The 17,724-nt window shown below is 54.0% G+C and overlaps 1 protein-coding gene across 7 annotated transcripts in view; it reads left to right on the forward strand.

Annotated features, from left to right (window-relative positions):
* Window positions 1-8,620: 8,620 nt before the first annotated feature.
* Window positions 8,621-17,724, forward strand: part of ATOH8 (atonal bHLH transcription factor 8) — a 63,866-nt gene continuing 54,762 nt past the window's right edge. For 4 of the 7 annotated variants that reach the window (XR_005198235.1, XR_001821553.2, XR_001821554.2 and 1 more), the window contains exon 1: window positions 8,637-9,849. Coding sequence is in view for 3 of the 7 variants with exons in the window: in XM_017517994.2 (XP_017373483.1) it covers window positions 9,082-9,849 (768 nt within the window). In the remaining 4 variants the exon portion in view is untranslated. Of the gene's footprint in view, window positions 9,850-10,483; window positions 10,624-17,724 lie in introns of all 7 variants that reach the window. The other 3 variants (XR_001821555.2, XM_037734690.1, XM_017517995.2) reach the window with 3 other exon arrangements.

Consider the following 17,724-nt stretch of genomic DNA (forward strand, 5'->3'; position numbering starts at 1 on the left):
GACATTGCTAATCAGTTACAGCACTCATTCCCAAAGGGACCCAGATGGAGCCTCAGGATCCTTTTCAACACAGGGCTTCAGGCAGTCTCTACCAATCAATTAGATTTGGCAGGCGTGATAAAAAGCATTTGTCCTCAGAACTAGATGATCTCCAAGCCTCCCTCCAGCTGTACTGATCTAGAATTGCAGCTGATCAGACATCTTGATGACTCAGCATGGGGACCACCAGGTCTACAGCTGTCCCTGGGGCATCCAGGTCTGTGGGGCTGCCCTCGAGCTGCTGCCTTATTAATTTTCCTCACTGCTGATAAATGTGCATTACGTCAGCTCTGTTCTGCCCCCTCATGTTCTCTGGCTGCTGTCATCAGTGGGGACTTTTTCAGAGAGCTGCAAAAATAGTTTTTTGTTGTCGTTGTTTGAGGAGCCTACACAGAAGTAGCAGCCAAGGCTCCTTTTGCTTCCTTTCTTTACTGAGGGAATGGGGAAACGCAGAGGGAAGACTTCACAGTGAAGGAATGTGCTCCTTGGGGAATTGAAAGATGTTTTCCTTAAAGAAGAAGAAGATGAAGAAGTCAGCACACTCTAACTTCACATCTAGCCGCAAAGTGCATCTGCGAGGATTGCTCATGGCTACCAGGAGATCGCTGGCTCAAGCCAAGCCTCGTTAGGCTGTTGACGACTAGGTCTTGATGAGCAGAGTCCTAGCGAGCAGCTCACTCACCGCCTGCCCTCCCTTGATGGTGTTCGTTGGGCTCATCGAGGCCCTGGGAGACAGCTTTTCTTGCCTTCCATGGATGTTAGGCATGCAGGGGGGCCTGCTTTCTCACGGGTGAATGTTTCACTTTTCCCCACTGCTGTGCTCTGGTTTTGAGGAGGCTTAAGACAAATCCTAAGACAGTAGGGATGGGAAGAACTTGAGATCTGCGGGTTCTACCTCCCCGTCACTTTTCTCCATTTATGGATGAAGCTGAGGCTTGTGGGGTGGGGTCGGGTGGGTAGGGGAGAGGGGAGGCAGATGCCAAAGGGTACCAAGCTGGTTCTGGGATAGTATGCATCTCTCTACTTCCAGACCAGCAAGTCAGAGCTGCAGAAAACTCAGATAGTTTCCAGCTCAGAGCTTCTTGAACTTGAGTAACATATGCCTTTGTCCCAAAAGGAAACACACTCTCCCAGAACCCTAAGATCTGAATTATGCTCTTGTGCTTTATGCTTTTAATTCTTATATAACTATAAACCCAAAACAAATTAATAAATAAATACAAGGAAAACTACAAAGGCAATCAAAATTCATATTAACAAACCGGTTGATATGATGACTAATCTTGTTTTGCAGAAAGAGAATCTCATAGGGCACAGGAGAGGAGCAGAGCACCAGCAGGGGACCCTAGCCTTCTTCCTGCATCCATCAGAGCTTTAGCCTGAGAAATCTGGGGGGCAGGAGGATGTCAGGGAGAGGGAAGAAGAATAAGAGAGGGCAGGGCCAAGTCAGATGCCAGGCAGAGGAAGCCAAGAGCCTGGAGACGTATCTGCTCCAGGGCAGCGTGCTTATCCTCTGGAGGCCGACCATGCTTCTTCCTTAGGCAGGGCTCCTTGAGGCTGAAATCTTCCCTAGCAGACCCTTGATGGTCAGGACGGCACCATGTGACCTGCCAGTGAGAACCTCACTGGGCTCTGCCCACACTCAAATATTGCTCCTACCTGCCCCTTCCTGTCTCCTTCAAGTGGAGACATAGAATAAACATGAGGCACAAGCAAAGCATAGAGCGTGTCGTAAGGTGAAATGACTGGTGGCTGCAGCTGGAAACCGGTGGCGAGGGGAGGCCTCAGGGACCAAGTGACATAATGGCAAAGGTTTGGAGGAGGAGAAGAAGAATGCCATAGGCATTTCTCAGGGAGGTGGTCTGCCTGGCCAAATCCCACCATCTTTCCAGCCTGGTTCAAATGCCTCTTCTTTCAGGAAGTCCCCCAGAGCTGTTTGGTTACACTCCAAATTCCCACAGCGTATTCCTTAGTGTCTACCACTTTGTACTGGTTCAGACTTGGATTATCTTTCCTCCTGCACTTGGAGCTCCTTAAGGTGGGCACTGTATCTCCTCTTACTAGAATGTCAGCTCCACAGGGTAGGGGTTTTCCTCTATTCCCTGCCACCTAACCCCAGCCTTAGCAGGTGCTTTACAGAGGATAAGGAAGGATTTTATGTGAATAAAGGAAGGGATGGAGATGGTCTCTTTGCAGGATGTGAGCTCTTGATGGCAGAAACCTCACCAAACTTCTTTTTCTTTTCTTTTTCTTTCTTTTTTCTTTTTTGAGACAGAATCTCATTCTGTTGCCCAGGCTGGAGTGCAATGATGCAATCTCGGCTTATTGCAACCTCCGCCTCCCAGGTTCAAGTGATTCTCCTGCCTCAGACTTCCAAGGAGCTGGGATTATAGGCATGTACCACCACACCTGGCTAATTTTTTTGTATTTTTGGTAGAGATGGGGTTTCACCACGTTGGCCAGGCTGGTCTCGAACTCCTGGCCTCAAGTGATCCACCCACCTCAGCCTGGGATTACAGGAGTAAGCCACCGTGCCTGGCCACCAAACTTATCTTTCTTTTCTTTTTTTGGTACATTCAGATTCAGGAAACACCAAACTTATCTTTCAATCAGCCCCATCACAGTACCTGGCTCAGCTCAAGATTTGTCCAATATAAGAATGACTGTTGACCTGAATCCATTGCTCCCCAAATCAATTGATCAGGTGGGGGAACCCAGTGCCTGAGAAAAGAGAGTGGATTCAAGACAACCACTAGTTCTTGGTGGTCAGGGCAGCTGTGCCTTTGACATGACCAACTCTATCCCTGGATCCACTGTTTTTTTCTGGTCAAAGCAGCTGACTGAATAGCTGAGCAGGTCCTGGTCCAAACAGAAGCATGGGCCTTCATTCACTTGGCAAGTACTGATTGGGTGTCTACTGTGTCCCGGGGATTGTTCTGGTGGCTGGGAAATAGTATAAATAAGGCAGGCAAAAATCCCTGTCCTTGTGGAACTGACATTCTAGTGTGTGAGAGACAGAAACCAAGCAACCAGTGATATCTATAGTATAGCAGATAATGGTACGTGCCATTGAAAAATAAAGCAAGGCAGAGGTAGAAAATACTGAAGGGGAAGGGTACAAACTTCACAGAGGGTGGTCAGGAACAGCCTCACTGAGAAGGTGACATAGGAATACCAGAAAGGGGTGAGGGAGTGAATCCTGAGGCTACCTGAGCTAAGGGAATTCCAGGCACAGTAAACAGCCAGTGCAAAGGCCCTGAGGTGGGAGCCTGCTGGGTAGATTCAAGGAGTGGCAGGGAGCCCTGTGTGTCGAGAGCAGAGTGCATGGGCTAGGGTAGGAGATGAGGTCTGAGAGGAAATGGGAAACCAGATGTCAACTTTTGCTCCTACTAGAATGTTCTAGTTCTTAATTTCCTTGTAAGAAACATCCCCAAACTGTAGTGGTTTAACACAACCATTTAATATTCTTTCTCATGGTTCTGTGAGTTGACTGGGCTCAGCCGGGTGGTTCTTGAGTGGGTTCTCCCATGGGGATGCAGCCAGCTAGAGACTGGGGCTGGAGACACCATAAGGCTCCACTGAGTGTCCTCTTTACTCATATTTCTGGCACTGTGTTGCTTTCTGTGTGGCCTCTCTCTCCAGCAGAACCCACCTGGACTTCTCACTTAGCAACTAAGGGCTTCCAACTGGCAGGAAGCTGAAATAGCCCATCTTGGTAAAGCACAGCACCACTGCTGCATTAGCCAGAGCACCCACAGCTAGCCCAGGTTCACAGCAATGGAGGGACAGATGCCACCTCTCCATGCAGGCAGGGAGGGAGGCATCCATAGCAGCCCCCAACACATCCAAGAAAAAAAATTCAAGGGGAGGTTTTAAGCAGAGAAATGACATGACATGTCCTGTTTTAGCAGAATGCCTGGCCAATGGTGTGGAGAGTTTTCATGCCAGGCTTCTCCTGTTGTTTGTTGACCACCCTCCTGGCCTTTCCCCTCCCCACTCTCCCCTTCCACCCTGACCAAGAGTCAGGACAGAGCCCCGCCCCTCGGGCACTGCCCTCTGCACATGTGCTAAGAAGGTGCACAGAGCATGTGCTGAGATGGTGCACACAGCAGGTCTCGGGGAGGAAGTGCCCTTATCTGGCATCTGCCCAGTCCCAAAGACTCAGTTTTCTATAATTGGGATGGCCACTTGAATAGAGAAAGGTAGAAAGAAGATTGCAGAAAAGTCTGGAAGAGTTTCCTGCCTGGATGTCTCTTCACTGTCCTCTGGATCCCATGTCCCGCTGGTTAATGGTGGCAATGCTAGCACTGTGAATAGGAGGTGAGGAGGAGCTCTGGGTTCTTCTTACTCACCTGTGTGGCCCTTTCTGCTGCTGCTGTGAGTACCACTCCAGGGGGCACCATTCATACTGTGTCTGTTTCCACCAGGAGAGTTTCCTCCTGGCAGCCTAACTTCTACTCTTCCTCTCTTTCTCTAACGGGTGCCACACCTACTTTGGAACAATCTGAACAGCCATAAATAGGGACTCCAGATTCAGGAATGCAGAGGCTTCATGTAGCAAGCATCCGAGGTTCCATCCCATCCAGCCAAGAAGATGCTAATCACTGGCTGCCACTCTGCAGAGCTGTCCTGTCCTCACTCTCGTGGTGTGTGCACCAAGGAATTGCTGGGCAGCTTTCACTGGCAATGAGGGAGGGCCCCAGTGCCTGGATACCAAGATCTGGGCTCTGGATGCCCTTGCCATCTCACCCTGACTAGAAGGAGCTAGAAGGGTATTGTGCTGGACCAAGGGAGGCCAGTGGCTCCAGCTGAGAGGTGGACAGCAAGAAGCCCACCAGGCTGGCAGCACAGCAAGGAGAACTGGCTGACACAGACCAGCCCCATAGGTGGGCCAGTTATCACCTCCCAGATGCTAGTCACCGAGCTCTCAGGTGGCAGCAGACACAGTGGTTCAGAGCGTGGGTTTTGGAGTCAGTTGGCTTGGGTTCAAATCCTACTACTGTTCTTTCTGTTGGCAAGGTTTCCCCTTCCCCTACTAGGAGCCTCAGTCTTCTTATCTGTAGAGTGGGTTTACTTCCCTGGATGATAATAAGGATTAGTGAGATAGAGTTTGTATGCGCTCCTTCCATGGCTGTATTAAAGAATTATGATTGCATGGCTTTCTAGCAACTGCTCCCAGTAGCCTGACCCCTAAGCTCTTGCCTTTCCTTCCCTTTTTATCTTTATTCCTTTTCCCTGGGCCAGCCACCCAAGGGGGTATGGAATCTTCCAGTGACAACATCACTCCCTCCCAGGGTCACCTCAAACGGTTAATTCAGTGGGAGATGTTTTTAATGAAGGGCATAGAGTGTTGTCTGCATTGTCCCATCCGAAGGCTGGGGCAGCCACCTGGAGCCTTGGGAGCCTTTTTATCCTGGAAAGTCTATGAATTCGTGAAATCCACATTTCTGTCATTACAGGGCCACCACAATGGGCAAGAAGTGCCTCATGGAGAGACCGCAGTGTTCTGTGCAGCCCTGAGTATGATACCACCAGGGGGCGCTGCCCAGCTGGTCGCTGCCCCAATTCTCAGCAAGGCTGAGGAAGGCAGAAGTGAGGGCCCTTGGAAGGGAGACAGGTTTGACCCTTCCGCTGGTGAGGTGTGGACAGCCAGCCTGGACCTGGAAGGTCTGTAACCTGGCAGACTGACAATGGCAATGGCGGGGACTCCATGTCAATTGGCCTCTTTACAATTTGCTACCTGTTCCGGCACATACCATTTCATATCAAGACTCATAAGATGATGCCCAGATAGTAAACAGAGGCTCAGAGAGGTCAGGGAACTGCCTAAGGTCACACAGCTGGTACATGGCAAGGTGAAGGTCCCTCTGGACTTGCCTTTTTCCAAATCCGGGGCCCTGGCATTTGGCCAGCGGAGAGGCAGCATGGTGAGGGGAAGGAGCCTGTCTGGCCTGTAGTCTGGCTTGCAGCCCGGCTCTACCTCCACCCTGCGTGGCTGGTCATTCCTATCCAATTCCTTCCCCTCCTTCTGCCCCATGGGATCTCAGTGATCTTCTCCTCTATTTGGGGGAAATTGGCACAGGGCTCAGGGTCAGTACGAGTGGATCCCTTGGTATTCAACCAAGATGTGATTTTCCCAGACACAGCTTGGCCTCTTTATGGACAAAATTCAATCCTGCTAGAGAATTCTCACATCCCCTAACTGGCCATGGGCACCCCAGTCTTCAACTACACCCAAGTCTGGGATGCAAGGGGGCCTGGGCAGCTGGCTAACCCAGGATGCCCCAGGTCACCATTCCCTAGACTCTAGGCATCATGCCAAATGCTGCACATGCAGCCTGTGAGTCTTCACAGCCCTGTGAGGCACGATGTCATTCACCTCATTTTACAGAGGAAGATACTGAAGCTCAGAGAGTGCCTGAGCAGCTCTGTAGAAGGGGCATCGTTTTTCCTCCGTCTCTGCCACTGACTAGCTGGATGCACAAGAGGATTGACTCTGCAGACAGGGCTGTAAAGGGCACAAGCGTTGTTAGTCCTTATCAGAGGCTTCCTGAGCACCAGGCTTTAGAGACAGGGAGGAAGACAAGAGTGCGCCTTTGAGGAATGCACAAGCCCAGGAGTTCCAAAAGGGCTGCAGCGCAGGTTAAGTTGCAGCAGGACTTAATGAGCAAGCATGTGCAGAGGCCAGCAAGAGCAGCTGGAGGCTGTGGTAAGCAGGGAAGTTTCACAGGAGGAGCAGGGCCGGAGCCGGTCATCAAAGGGTGAGGAAGAGTGTGCTTTGCAAAGGGGAGACCTGGGAGGAAAGGCCAGGACTTTAGGGTTCGAGGTTGAGCAGGGAAATGACAGGAGAATGAGGGCTTCTCTCTGGGGGCACACCCTTGGTCTCCAGGACAGAGATAAGGTACAGGAAAACGCGGGTGTCCTGGGAAGGGGGTCTCTGGGAACACATGCTTTATGATGCTGGCATCCACCTTGGTGGGAAAATGAGATTTTGCATTTAATATAGTCAGAAAACCATGTGCCTTAGTGTGTGTCTGTGTGTGTGTGTCTATGTTTGAATCCTTATATCGAAGTCCTTTGACATTCATGATCTCTTTGTCCTTTCTCAGCTACCCTGAGAAGTTGGCTGGACAGAAATATCCTCAAAGACAGAAAAGAAGAGCCCCGGTGGAAGGAAATGTCTTGCTCATAGCCATGGGGCTCCAGAGTTGAAAAGCCAAGGCCCAACCAGGGCTCCCGGCCCAGCTCCATGTTCCAGCCCCTGAAGCTTTGCCCAGACCCCCATCCCACCTCCCAGCACCTCGCATGCTTCAGGCCACCCTGCCATCTGCCTCCTCCACCCCTGGACATTCTCTCTTGGAGGAGAGAGGCACTTCAGTGTGAGCCCTTGTGTTTTCATCAGAGTTCAAGGCCAGGGTCAAGGGTCCATCTTCTCCCAAACCACCTTGCTGGCTTTTAGTGCCCAGCTTCCTTAAGAAGCAACAGCCACAGAAAAAGGACCAGCAAAGAGTGAAGCCCTGTTCTGAGCCTCGGAAGGAAGCAGCTAGGAGGTGGTCCTCTAGTGAGGACGTGTGAAGGGCCTACCAGTTGGATCCCTTCTTTCCAGAATCTCCAGTGGAGTGGCACAGAGGACTGAGGGTCTGGGGGGTAGATCTCTGCCCCTTGCCAATAAACGTGGGCATCTGCCAAGCTGTCGCCTGGTGCCAGGCACTGCTCTGAGTACCCTGTGCATACATGCTCTTCACAGCTGCCTAGCGGGGTGGAAGGTATGATTATGACCCTCATTTTACAGGTGAGGAAAGGGAGGCACAGAGAGGTTAAGTGACCTTCCCAATGTCACACAGTGAGTGGCAGAGCTGCGGTTTGAGCCCAGGAAGTCTGCCTCAAGGAGCTATTTTGCCTCGATAAATAATAATAACAACCACAGCTTCCATTTGATGACCCCTTCCTATGTGTCTGGTGCTTTACCTTCCTCAGAGCAATGCTGTGACTTAGACGTTGATGTTTTCCGAATTTCTAATTTCATAGGTGGGTAAATCCGGGCTTAGCAGGGCGCCTGGTGTGAGGTGACTGCAGAGGCTCACAGACGTTAAGTCTGCCTAAATCCGAAGCTTCCACCCTCCTCTGCCTCTGTGACTTGCTGTGTGACTTTGGAGCTTTCAGAGATTCAGTTTCCCTGTCTTAAGTCCTCTGCTCCTTTTGCTTTCCCGCTCCAGCAAGTGAGAGTGGACTGGGCTGCCGCGCGGGTGAGGGTCGGGCAACTCTGGAGTTCCCCCTTCCCCATCGGACCCCGCAGAAGTCCCCGCTCCCCCAGTTTTCTGTTGCTTGGCGAATTGAGGCAGAGGGACCGGCGGGGAGGTACCGGGTGGGCCAGGTTGGAGCTGTGTCACCGAAAGGCCGACGAGGCCGGGGAGAGAAGGCCCCGCTGTGATTTGGGGAAAGGCCAAGGGGCCCCTAAATCACGTGCTCGGGGCGGCTGTGCAGGAGCTGATGGTCCTCTGGGAACCCAGAAGTGCCCCAGACTTGAGTAGGGGCGGGGAGGGAGAGCCGGAGGAGGCAGGTTCTGGGCCGAGGGGATGGGGGTGGGGGGAGGCAGGGAGCACGCGGACAAAGGAGGCGGCCGGCGGCCCAGCTGTTTTGAAAAATGCTTCCTGTTTCTTTAAAGGCGCTCGCGGCTCGGGCGGCCGGGGCTGGGGAGGCGGTGGCGGCGGGAGCTGCCTCCTCTCCGGGCGGCGGCGCTGACTGATCTCGCGAACTGGGCTTCTGTGTAAACTGAGGCTAAACAAACACAGATGGAGCGCAGCGGGCGTTCTCCAGAAATGCTGGCAAGGCGGCAGCGACTTCAGATGACACTCTGAGCGCTCCGGGAACGGACAGCCCGGCGGCTTCGCGGAGCCGGCGGCGCAGCTGCCCCGGGCGAGGGGGAGAAAGGGAGAGCGGGAGGGGGAGGCGGGCGAAGGGGGAGAGCCAGAGACTCCTCGGCGCTGAGCGCGGCGGCGGCCCGGGCAGTCCCCCGCCCCTGCCTTACGCGCCGCCCGCGCCATGAAGCATATCCCGGTCCTCGAGGACGGGCCGTGGAAGACCGTGTGCGTGAAGGAGCTGAACGGCCTCAAGAAGCTCAAGCGGAAAGGCAAGGAGCCGGCGCGGCGCGCGAACGGCTATAAAACTTTCCGATTGGACTTGGAAGCGCCCGAGCCCCGCGCCGTCGCCACCAACGGGCTGCGGGACAGGACCCACAGGCTGCAGCCGGTCCCGGTCCCGGTGCCGGTGCCAGCCCCAGTGGCGCCGGCCGTTCCTCCAAGAGGGGGCGCGGACACAGCCGGGGAGCGCGGGGGCTCCCGGGCGCCTGAGGTCTCTGACGCGCGGAAACGCAGCTTCGCTCTGGGCGCAGTGGGGCCAGGACTCCCCACGACGCCGCCGCCGCCGCCTCCTGTGCCCCAGAGCCTGGCACCTGGGGGCCCAGAGCCACAGCCTTTCCGAGAGCCGGGTCTGCGTCCCCGCATCTTGCTGTGCGCACCACCCGCGCGCCCCACGCCGTCCGCGCCCCCAGCGCCGCCCGCGCCCCCGGAGTCCACAGTGCGCCCCGCGCACCCCAAGCGCCCCGGGGAAAGTTCCTACTCGTCAATTTCACACGTAATTTACAATAACCACCCGGATTCCTCCGCGTCGCCTAGGAAACGACCGGGCGAAGCGACTGCCGCCTCCTCGGAGATCAAAGCCCTGCAGCAGACCCGGAGGCTCCTGGCAAACGCCAGGGAGCGGACGCGGGTGCACACCATCAGCGCAGCTTTCGAGGCGCTCAGGAAGCAGGTACCAGCTCCCCGCCGCAAGCCCTCACTGCGCCCGGGGACCACTGCCGGAATGGGTGGGCGAGTGGCCGGGCCGGGATAGAGATGTGTTTAAGGGGCAAGCTGCCCAGCCCAGTCCGACCCTGGGGGGCCCAGACAGATGTGGGCAGCCTGGGGCGGTGACTTTGCCACAACGTTGGTATGGATCATAGTTTTCAAAGTGGAGATAAATGCTGGAAGTCTCTGGCCCGAGCACCTCACCCCCAACGCCCGCCCTCAACCCCCGCCTCGGGGGTAACGCTGTCGGCGCGTCTGACTTCAGCCTTCATAGTTCACTTTTATGGCAGCGAGTATTTGCCTGCCGGAGTCCCCTGGGTGCGGTGCGGAGTGGAGAGGGGAAATATGGGAATCTGTCTTGGTCCCGGGAAAAAGGGGGCGACCCTTCTCCAGGCATTTGGCATGGTCGGGGTCTTGGCTCCCTGTTGGTGGTGGTGAGGCCAGGAACGCTGCGGCGGGGCAGTCCGGGGGAGCTTGTCAGCCCCTTTTCAGCCCCCAGCTCTCAGCAGTGATGCCCCATTCAGGTTGCTAACGGGCTATGCACCCCTTGCCCCGGCATCCTCAAGAACCCGCGCTACAAGCCTGTGCCCTCTCCTCAGGGGTGGCCTTAGGAATTAGCTGGTGGGAGTCTTTCCCTGAGATCCCTTCCTTTCATCCTGTGGTGAAGCAAGCAACCGTGCTGAGGGGAGCGCCTAGTTGGGGAATTTTCTCTGGAGCATCTTCAGAGCCTAGTTCTGGGGTGAGTTGGGGACTTTTTAGTTTCGGGCTGGTGAGGGCTGCCCTCACCAGACAGTGCCCCTGAGCAGGTAGAGGAAGAATGCTTAACCCGAGAATTACCCGTGGTGGGGCGGGACCGTTTACAATTCCACTTTAGACAAGATTGGCACTGGCTTGGGCTTCTAGGCTTCTTATTTTCTTAGTGAGAAGGGGCTCTAGGAAGGAGGTGGTGAGTTCTCCCCCACCCGACACAGGGCTCAGAGAAGGGTTAGGGTAGATGTGGCTAATTCGCAATGTGTGTATTTTTTTGTTTTGTTTTGTTTTGTTTTATTTTTTGCATGCTCTACAGCTTACTTGCTGTGTGACTCCAGGAATTTTGCTCAACTTCTCTGGGTTTTAGCCAGCAACAAAACATTTCAGAAACCATGATCTTGTTTTTGGATCACTCTCCTCTTCCTCCTGTTGGTTGGGGTGGGGTGGGGCAGTAGTGCCTGTGTCTACCGATGGAAAGGATATTGAATCCCTGGGGGAAAGAGGCCCTATGACATTTGAGCAAAAGTGTTTTACTTGGGCTTGGGGAAAGTGGTGAGTGAGGTGGGGTGGGGGCGGGGGTCGGGTGGCTGTCACAGATCAGGCTGGGCCTCTGCCCTCAGCCATACCAGCTGGAACCCTGGGCAGTGGGCCCAGTGGAGCAGTCAGTCCTACCCTGAGCCAGCAGCTCTGTGCCTGCATTGCTGGGTAGGGGCAGCAGTGCTTGGGGGATCCTGCAACGCACTCTCCAGGACAGAAGGGTAACAGAAGGGCAGAGATGCCTGTCCACTTGCCCACCTTGCCACTAGGGAAGCAGCTCCTAGACTGGGGATGCATGTACCCAGATCCTCACAGTTGGTGAATAACAGGTCGGGGCTGGCACCTAGGGCCTTTGACTGCTGGTTCTGGGCCCTTCTGCCCCTCTGCTGCCTCTCTGCGTGCTGAGAGAATACTCACCTGAGTGTTCTGTTACATCTCATGTGCCCACTGGCTTTTACTTCATTCAACAATCAATTCCATCTCATTTGATCTAAACAACATGCCTGTCAAAATTGGATTAACTCATTTTATAGTATGGAACCCTGAGCCCCAGGGATGGAAGGAGACTTGTCCCAGATCACCTAGTGGGTTAGGAAAGATGACAGCAGTTTCTGGAATGCCCTCTGGCCAAATGCTTCCCTCAGTGCCATCTGTATCAGCATCATGTGCTCCCCCCAACCCCCAGCAGGATGTTTGTTAACAATCAAGGCAGGGTGTACACTTGGACAACCCGTTGAAATGAGATTGTTCATCCTGGTCTCCTTTTAGTTACCCCCATTCCCTCGGGAAGTTCTCTATAAAAAGGGCAAGTTCAGCGTGTCTAAGCAGAAGACAAACCCATAACCTCTCAGGGAGAGAGTATGTATGCAATGCAAACACTCATGCAGGTACACACACACACACTCCTTGCACGTGCTCAAAAGCACACACAAATGCACGGTCACAGAAGCGCCTGTTCCTGTTGGTTTCCTCCTTGCCCAGCCATTCTGTCCCTTCCCTAGAAAGGCTGCCAGGCCATAGTGGGCACCTCTCTGTTAGCTGGGAAGGAAAGAAATACGGCCAGGACATTTCTGGTCATATAGCCAGGGGCCAAGGCCACACTCACCATGCTCCCCTCACCACCATGGCACCCATTCAATGGAGGAAGTCCTGTGTTCTGGAGGAGCCCCTTCCTCCTCTGGGCCTCAGTCTTCTCCATAAAACGTACTCCCCACCCCCGCCCCCAATCCAGATGAGCTGTAGCTCTGGAGCTAGCCTCGGGCCTGACTGTTTGAAATGGGCCCTTGGAAAGTGGCAAAAGGCGGGAGATCAGCTCTGCCTGAAATGGGGCCTTGGCCAGTGTGGCACTGAGTTGGGTTCTGGGATCGTGTCTCTGGCCTGGGGCTTCATTCTTCTGAGAGCTTCCTGGAACCATGAAAGATGCACTGACCTGGGAACCTGGAGGCCTGGCATTGAGTTGTGTCTCCTCTGCATGCCTTCTGTGTGGCCGTGGACAAGTCACTGGCCTTCTCTGCGCCTCAGTTGCTGAAGCTGTAGAATGGTAATATCGCTGATCTCATCCACAGTGTTGAGAAGAGCAAATGAGGAAAGAAGGAGACCTATAAGAGCAGTGAACATTTCTTTCCTTCCTTCCTTCCTTCCTTCCTTCCTTCCTTCCTTCCCTTCCTGCCTGCTTTCTTTCTTTCTTTCTTTCTTTTTCTTCTTTTCTTTCTTCCTTTCCTTTCTTTCCTTTCTTTCTCTCTCCTTCCTTCCCTCCTGCCTTCCTTCCTTCTCTCTCTTTCTCTCTTTCTTCCTTCCTTCCCTTCCTCCCTCCTTCCTTCCCTCCCTCCCTCTCTCCCTCCCTTCCTTCCTTCCTTCGAGACAGAGTCTCTCTCTGTCACCCAGGCTGGAGTGCAGTGGTGCGATCTCGGCTCACTGCAACCTCCACCTCCTGGGTTCAAGCGATTCTCCCACTTCAACCTCCTGAGTAGCTGGGATTACAGGTGCACACACCACCACACCTGGCTAATTTTTTGTATTTTAGTAGGGATGGGATTTCAGCATGTTGCCCAGGCTGGTCTCTAACTCCTAAGCTCAGGTGATCCAGCTGCCTTGGCCTCCCAAAATGGTAGAATTACAGGCATGAGCCACCACGCATAGCCAGAGCAGTGACCATTTCTTATGCAGCTCCAAGGTCCTCAGGGCTGGGCAAAACTCTCGACAGATGAAGCAATAAGAATTCTTTTTTTTTTTTTTTTTTTTTTTTTTTTTTTTTATATTTTTTTTTTTTTTTTTTTTTTTTTTTTTTTTGAGACAGAGTTTCACTCTTGTTACCCAGGCTGGAGTGCAATGGCACGATCTCGGCTCACCGCAACCTCCGCCTCCTAGGTTCAGGCAATTCTCCTGCCTCAGCCTCCTGAGTAGCTGGGATTACAGGCACGCGCCACCATGCCCAGCTAATTTTTTGTATTTTTAGTAGAGACGGGGTTTCACCATGTTGACCAGGTTGGTCTCGATCTCTTGACCTCGTGATCCACCTGCCTCGGCCTCCCAAAGTGCTGGGATTACAGGCTTGAGCCACCGCGCCCGGCCGCAATAAGAATTCTTTAATCGTTTTACTAACTATCAGAGAAACTAGCATTTATCACATGCTTACTTTGTGCCAGGCACGGTTCTAAGCCTGTTATGTATATTAGTTCATTTAATGAAATAGATATTGTCATGATCACACCCCCTGCCCTGTTTCATGGATGGTGACACTGAGGTTCAGAGAGCTTATGTAAGTTGTCCCAGTCTTTTGCCATTGCACGTGGCCTTGTGGGTTTTGTGCTACACCCTACCTTGGCCAGACTCCAGGGTGGCGGTGCCTCGCAGCAGTGCGGAGCTATGTGCCACTGCTGCTGCTGTGGAGCTTGGGTTGGACTCTCAGGGCCTCGACTCCTAATGGCTCTGCTCCTCAGCCTGTCTGATGTCCTGGCGCCATCCATCCTCAGCATGAGGAAGCCAGACAGGCTCCCACTGTGTCATAATCCACTGTCCTCTCAACCAGGAAGGGAGCAGGGAGGGTGGCTGCATGGCCGCAGGTGGGAGGTGCAGGTGCGAGAGAGGCCCTCCAGTCTGGGCTGGATGGTGCGGGGCAGATGGTCTGGCCGAAGCACATGCCACCAGTGCAGCTGCACCAGAGCCCTCTCTGCTGCCTCATGTGAAGGCCATGTGTGCACAGCTGGCCTGGCCCGGGAGTGGGGCTGCTCCCTGCCAGGTGGGAGGGGTCAAAGGGAAAGGCTGGCCTTGTGGGGTGGTGAGGGAAGGGGCCAGAGTGGCAGGACCTTCTGTCTCACAAGCTGTACCCACCCTTGGGGCATCTGGTGTGCATGTGGATTTCCTCTCTCCCCTCAAAGCCCCTCAGCACTGATGGAGGATGGCTGCAATGGAAGGCAGTGTGGGGCCCCAGGTTCTGCCGTGGTCCTCTCCACTGACGATATGCCAAGCAGTTGGGGCCCAGGCCACCTCCCCTGCTGCCCCTGGAGCCTCCCGGGGGGTCCTCATTGAGCGAACTCAGGGTGGCCCTGGAGGGGGTGTGGGAATGGTGCTCCAGCACATTCCTCACTCTTAAACTCCACAGAGTGCAAGGGGGACGTGGGGGGTGCAGAGAAGCCTGCGCACCATCCCCTCAGCCAATGAGGGACAGGCCTGCTTGCACTAGGGCTCCATGCAGATAGGTAAGGATGACAAAGGTCTTCCTCGTGTTCCATCGTGTCCACAGTCACCAGGGCGGCTGCTCCTGCACTGAGTGAGGCCTGACCTGAGCCTGCTGTGGGAGATCCGAAGTGCTGTCTTCCCATGTTACAGATGAGGACGCTTATGGAGAGGTGAAGCAGATGGCTCAAGGCCACAGGATCTGTACTCAAGCCTGTCTGGCCCTGGAGCTGTAGCTCTTAACCACCCAGACCTAGGTTCTCAGGGTCCAGCCTGCTGGCTGTGCAGGAGGTTGAGGGTTTTTTGTTTTTGTTTTTTTTTTTGAGTCAGAGTCTCACACTCTCGCCCAGGCTAGAGTGTAGTGGCATGATCTCAGCTCACTGCAACCTCCACCTTCCAGGTTTACATGATTCTCCTGTCTCGGCCTCCCGAGTAGCTGGGATTACAGGCACCTGCGACCACGCCGGGCTAATTTTTTGTATTTTTAGTAGAGACAGGGTTTCACTATGTTGGCCAGGCTGGTCTCAAACTCCTGATCTCGTGATCCACCTGCCTCGGCCTCCCAAGGTGCTGGGATTACAGGCGTGAGCCACTGCGCCCGGCGAGGTTGGGATTTTAAAGGGCCTGTTTAGGTAGACTTTGGGAAGGACACTGAACAGCTCTGGGTAGAGTGGCTTCACATCGGAAATCCAGCGCTCACTGATACGAGACAACCAGATGATCATTTCAGTGGAATCTGATGCTCGTCTGTGTGTAGTGGGCGTAGTGCTGCTGGAGCCCTATGGGCTTCTGGGAGGGCGTCTTGGGCTGGGTCTGAAGGGTGGGCCGGAGTCGGCACAGAAGCAAGAGTGTGGAGGGCTTTAAGACCTTTTCTGCATTCTCTGGTAGGTTCTCAGCATTGTTTCTTTGGGAAGCTTTCCCACATTTGCACCTGTGATCTCATTCTGAGGTAGCAGATGTTCTAATGCCCATTTCACTAGTGAGGAAACTGAGGTCATGTAAGCTTATGGACCTGTCTAAGGTCACGTGGATGGCCAGGGGTGGAGCCAGGCCCTCGGGCTCCCAGGCCAGTGCTCTTCGTGTTTTTTTTGCTTGCTGGAACTGGGTCCAGCTTAGGGTGGGTTGGGTGGAATGTTTCGGGGGCATATGGGACCTTGTGAAAATTCCAAAGTCTATTCCTTCAAAGTTGAAAAATCCTTTTGGGATGAGCGCAAGGCAGATCCTTTGACTTTCCTGGAAGTTGGGCAGTCTGTCGGGAGTGGGAGCCGGATAACTCTGCCTCCTCCTTTGGCCTGTGTCCCCTGACCAGGGTGAGCAGACAACTGCTGTGGGGGCCTCTGTAGGCAATGGTGGTGGGTGGGCTCTGGGCCTTGCTGTGGATGCTCTAAGAGGGATCTCATGGCATCATCAGCCCAGGACTCTCCATCCCCAGCTCAGGAGGGTGGGCTGCCTACCTCCCCACCTTAAGCTATTGACACTTATTCAGATCCCCAGACAGTTCCTGCTGGCTAACTGGAAAGAGCCCAGCTAAGCCACCAGTTCAAAACCCAGCTCATCACTCACCAGCTGAGAGATCCAGGAAATTCCTACATGCCTGAGAGACACATGCTTTGCTGTAAAGTGGAAGTGATCATTTCTACCCCACTGGGCTGCTTAAAAGATGAATACGGACATTGTATTTGAAATGCTCACCCTCTGCCTGGTCTTAATAGATCATAGTAACCACAAGGTGGCCTGGGCCCAGCAGTCACGGGGAATCTATGCTGCTCAGACTCTGGCGGGAGATACTCGATGTAGTCCTCGAAGCCCTGTGAGCTGCCCAGGCATTGCTACCCCAACTTTCCAGATGAGGAAATGGGGGCTCCAAGGAGTGAGGGCACTTCCCAAAGTCACACTGCTTGTAAGTGCCTGGAATTCAGAGCAGCTCTTTCTACCATATCTTGACATTCCAGAGCCAGAATGGGTAGTAGATTCTCACTTTGTGGTGACAGCCCAGGCTGGGGTGCCTCTGAGCTGGGCTGTTGGGAGCTGAGGGGCCGCATCCTGGGGCATAGGTGCCAGGAGGATCTGGAATTGGCCAGGTGGTGAGGAGCTGCCCATGGGGTTGGGGAGGAGGAGAGGTGAACAACCTGAAAGAGGCCTTTGGTGTCCGGGATATGGCTACCTCTGGTGTGGTGGGAGCTGAGAGAGCCTACTGGCCATGTGCCTGGTGTCAGTCAGATGAGTGATCTGGGGTCCAATATGTCACCTCTCTGTGTTTGTGTGTACAGATGGTGGGGAAGGTTTTGAGTGGGCTAATACTACCTGTAAATAGCTACTGCAGTGTCAGATATACAAGAGCTCAATGCACGGGTTTCTTCTTGTTAGACCTGGAACTTGACAGAAACAATAGGCAAGAAACGTATCTAGGAGAGAACTGGCCCAGAACCTGGCATGGGAGCCCCTAGGCTGGCCTTGGCCTCAGCCATTGCTTTGTGGTCCCACAGTGACCCTGGATCACGGTGTACAGATCCCTTCCAAAATCCCTGCTCCCTCCTGGAAGCCCAGCTGTTACAGGCCAAGGGCTCAAAGCGCTGGGCCTTTAAGAGAAACTCCTAGCATGGCCTATGTGTGAAAGTAGTGCTGAGGGCTGTGTCCTAGAGCTACACCCAGTCCCCAGAGCCCCCCCGACTGCTACACCCTCCCTGGGGTGAAGAGGAGGCAGCAGTGCTGGCCGGCCCCTGAGACCCCATTCCCTGCCCCAGGACTGCCAGACCTTGTTTATTTGTTCAGGCTGATAAAGCAGGATTCCCTGGACTCGGGCTGGGAACGAGCAAAGTGCATTGTTCTGCCAGCATTTCTGGGATGGGTTTGGAGCTGCGGCCAGGGCTGGGAGTGG

The sequence above is a fragment of the Cebus imitator genome, unplaced genomic scaffold (genome assembly GCF_001604975.1).
Source record: "Cebus imitator isolate Cc_AM_T3 unplaced genomic scaffold, Cebus_imitator-1.0 Scaffold655, whole genome shotgun sequence".
Taxonomy (NCBI): Eukaryota; Metazoa; Chordata; class Mammalia; order Primates; family Cebidae; genus Cebus; species Cebus imitator.